Here is a 4,379-nt window from a genome sequence, read left to right on the forward strand (position 1 = left end):
ACGGAGTTATTTAATCTTTAATTTTAAAAAAAAAATACAAATAATAATTATGGGAAGGGAGGTGGGTCCCATATCCCCACGTTGGATGCCCTTTGGGTCTCTCAGTGTCTTCTAGCTTGTATCCATCTAAGATCTTGCTGTCGACCCCAGCACGAAATCTCGTTTGAAATCACAACCGCTCATCACGCCAAAACTTAAGCTCAACGCAAAGCTTACTTAGCTTGGTTCTCTAGATCTGTGTCATCTTTACTCTTTTCATGCTGTACTCGATTCGTACTCTTTTTATTTTATTAATTAATAAATTTATTTATTTCCACGTATCATCCCTTAAGTGATGTCACGTTATATAAGCATGAGATACAGTAGAAAGTAGAAATTACGTGGCCAGACAAAAAACAAGTGGGTCTTACTCTTTTATGAATATTCCTCTTTCATTTTCCTTTTGTCCTGATTTTCTGATTTTAATTCAATTTTTAGCATTGCTAAAATAGTGTGAATGGTGGGACCCAACGCGTATTCTTTTTTTTTTTTTTAGAATTATCTTGCTTGTTAGTTGCATCACATTATTAAGTAATTTTTCTGAAAATACATATTTTCCAGTGTGATTTTGGAAAATCAAATGCTTATTTAACTTTTTAATTAGATAAAGAATAGCATTCCATAATTTAAATTATATTTTTGAGCATTTCAAATTATGATGATTAATTTATCATGTTTTTTTGTTATGTAATTGAATTCAATTCATATTTTTCAGTTGCTAACAATTATTAATATGAAATTGTTTTCCCAAAAAATATTAAATTATTAACTTTTCCTTCTCAATAATATTTTTGACCTCCTAATTTGAATAAATCTTTAATCATTCATCAATAATTCAATTATAAATTTACATTTTTTCTATTGTCAATTATATATGTAAATTGCATATCCACGTTTTCTTCATTATATTTTTTTTTTCGAAAAATTATAAGTATATTATCATACAAGTTCAAAAAGTACAACAATTATATATATATATATAGTAAATATTTTAATATATTATTTTTTATATTTATTAATAAATTTGAATATTTTATAAATTTACAAAATTAACAATTTTTAAATATTAGAATAAAGTTAAAAGATTTGTTAAAATTTTTTAAAAAAAAATATGTTTTCAAAAAAATAAATTAATTCCGACAAACAAAGTAAGCAGTAATTTCACGCGTAAGAGGAAAACTGGGCAATAGTCCCTAAAGAGAAAAAATATATTATATGTATATTTAAAACACTTGCACCAAAGAGCGAGTAGAAAATTATCTCCAATCAAGTGGGAGAAATACGCTTGTAATTTCTATAGGCCCCACATATATCCGGAAAAGGACTAACACAATTGGAGCGTATATGACAAATGCGAAAGAGAGAGTGGAAGAAATAAACAGTAGCAGAAAATCCATTTTAGTTTCACACGCACAAGCAAGAACAAGAACAAGACCCTATTAATGATGGATTTGTTTGAAAATTCCAATTGATACCCCTGTAGCCTCCTCTTTAAGTACTCTACCTTCCCTCTCCTTAGTCCCTCACATCTCCATTAACACAATCTCTCTCTCTTTCTCTTTTTTCTCTCTCTCTAGAATTGCATTTAGTAAAAATGGCAATGGTTAGGATGCTTTCCGTTGCAAGTGTAGTAATGTCACTAATGTGGGTGGTTGCTGAAGCTAGAATCCCTGGTAATTACATGGGCGGAGCATGGCAAACCGCTCATGCTACCTTCTATGGCGGTTCTGATGCTTCAGGCACTATGGGTATGTCACTCTTTTTCTCTTCATCTTCCTTCATTATTCGCAGCTCAGTTATATCTTTCACTGAGTTTTTAATTATGAGTTTAACATCGAATTTTACAAAATCTGATGTTAGATTCATAATGAAGTGTAATATAATACAAGAATTGTATTATACTATATTTCATCACGGACTAAGAAAATGTCATTTATTTTTTTCGGCATTAGTTTAAGATCTAGTGTTTTTGGTTTTATATAGGCGGAGCTTGTGGATATGGTAACTTGTATAGCCAAGGCTATGGAGTGAACACTGCAGCATTAAGCACAGCTCTGTTTAACAATGGACTTAGTTGTGGAGCTTGTTTTGAAATAAAATGCGCAAATGACCCACAATGGTGTCATTCAGGCAGCCCTTCTATTTTTATTACTGCTACAAATTTTTGCCCACCTAATTATGCTCTTCCTAATGACAACGGTGGCTGGTGTAACCCTCCTCGCCCCCATTTTGACCTTGCCATGCCTATGTTCCTCAAGATCGCCGAGTACCGTGCCGGAATTGTCCCCGTTTCCTACCGCCGGTAAGCCATTATTAAAGTTTAATTTGCTTTAAACAAAAGTATAAACTCTGGCACCTTACATATTTAGATAGGTTTATTTTTGCTAATTAGTCTCTAATTGTTTTTAACCGTCAAACGTTACGGTTTTAGAAACAAAATTATTGCTGCCAACTAGGCAAAGCTCATTATTACATAAAATTAGTTATTTCACCTGGCATGTCATTTTCTATTACTATAATATTATTAATATAATATATTATAATAAAAAAATGAAAATTATGTTAACAAATTATAATTGTATGTAATTATTACAAATAAAACGGTATAATACTTACTAAAATTACACTTTCCTAATGAAAAATAGACAAGTAGGGTTGCTAAATTAGCATAATTTCGTGAAATTTCAATATTCTTTTCCTTTTTTTTCAAGTATTAAATGGTGAAATAGCCTTTAACAACTACTGCTAGTAATTCTTTTTTTTTTGTGAAAAAAAAATTTTTTTTGATAAATAGAAATATGCTCTCTATCCAAGTATTTTGGTGCTCTGTTTTTTGCGTGGGTTTTGTGGGTCAGCGTCTGATGGCCGTATGGGTCGGATTCTGGTTTATTATAGCTTCTGTCATGTGGCGGGCAAAGTTGCTATCTTTAGTGTAAAATGACCAAAATATCTTTCATTTGCTGCCGAATCCTATGCAGCTAGATAGAACCGTTTATACTATTTTGTCATTTACTTGATTTTCGCTAATTAAAGAACCGTTTTATACTTTATAGTCACTTTCGGTGGTTTTGTTTTCACTCTTTTTCTCGAATCTATTGCTGTTAAATCACCAAAATATCCCTGCACCATACAAAAGGCTCTATAAAAACCAAGTTGATAAATTGAGACATCCATATAATTATAAACCAACCAAATTGATTTGAGTTTTATTATTCTTGAAATCCAGGTTGGTTGGTTAAAGATATTCTAGATAAGAATATAAATATATTAATTTAATAGATATAAATATATTGATTTGAGTTTTGACCATGCATGTAGTTTGTTGATTATGCATTAATACGTGTACACTGCACATACTGAGAGACCCATACCTAAATAACTTCTTTTAATTCTTCCTCTTTACATGCAAAGATTACTTTTTGACCATAAAAAATTGAAAACGACAAAGTCGTCAAAGCGCGGAAACCAAAAGCAAAACAAACCTAACACTGGCCACGAAGTCCATAATGGTCGTCGTTGATTAAATAAATTAAAATATGTTAAGAGCTTACAGTGCAGTGTCCCACACTAAAATTACGCTCCGTGTTCCATGCTATCCTTCTCTCTTTTTATAAAATGACCCAATTGTCCTTACGGGTTTTGATTTATTTATGCAGGGTGCCATGCCGCAAGAGCGGCGGTATCAGGTTTACAATTAACGGATTCCGTTACTTCAACTTGGTTTTGATCTCCAACGTGGCGGGTGCAGGGGATATCGTGAAGGTTAGCGTGAAGGGCACAAGGACTGGGTGGATGAGCATGAGCCGTAACTGGGGTCAAAATTGGCAGTCAAATGCTGTTTTGGTTGGTCAGTCACTTTCGTTCAGAGTCACAGGCAGTGACAGACGCAGTTCCACTTCATGGAACATAGTCCCATCCAACTGGCAGTTTGGTCAAACATTCAGTGGAAAGAATTTCAGAGTCTGATTTTCCAATTTAACCGAAAGAGAAAGTGAGAAATTTATAAAAAGAATTCATGTTTCCCGCCATAATCTATTTCCATTTTTACCCTTTTTGGTTCCCATCTTTTTTTCTTTTTCTTTATTTCATAAGCATATTTTGACATGGGTGTATGGGTTTTTCCAGTAATTGCATAATTAGAGGACAGAGAGGGACTAAAACAAGAGTGAAAATGGAGACTTTGTTATATTTTTTGACTTTGTGATCGGTGGGTTTGGTGTGTTAGAGCTGCAACGCTTAGTTTAGTGGTTGAAGCGGCGAAACAAAAATTGTTAGCCCGCAACCTTTTTTTATATATATGTTGATGGGTATACATTTGAGAAGTGTATTGTACTAATTTA

The 4,379-nt window shown here is 32.6% G+C and overlaps 1 protein-coding gene across 1 annotated transcript; it reads left to right on the forward strand.

Moving 5' to 3' along the window:
- Positions 1 to 1,550: 1,550 nt before the first annotated feature.
- LOC105650294 (expansin-A6) lies at positions 1,551 to 4,089 on the forward strand. Its single transcript, XM_012237171.4, has 3 exons — positions 1,551 to 1,787; positions 2,023 to 2,341; positions 3,696 to 4,089. Exons 1-3 carry the CDS (start codon positions 1,634 to 1,636, stop codon positions 4,003 to 4,005), a joined length of 783 nt encoding a protein of 260 aa, XP_012092561.1. The 5' UTR covers positions 1,551 to 1,633; the 3' UTR covers positions 4,006 to 4,089.
- Positions 4,090 to 4,379: the final 290 nt, after the last annotated feature.

The sequence above is a fragment of the Jatropha curcas genome, chromosome 5, assembly GCF_041381405.1.
Source record: "Jatropha curcas cultivar XTBG-Jc1 chromosome 5, XTBG_Jcur_1.0, whole genome shotgun sequence".
Lineage (NCBI taxonomy): Eukaryota > Viridiplantae > Streptophyta > Magnoliopsida > Malpighiales > Euphorbiaceae > Jatropha > Jatropha curcas.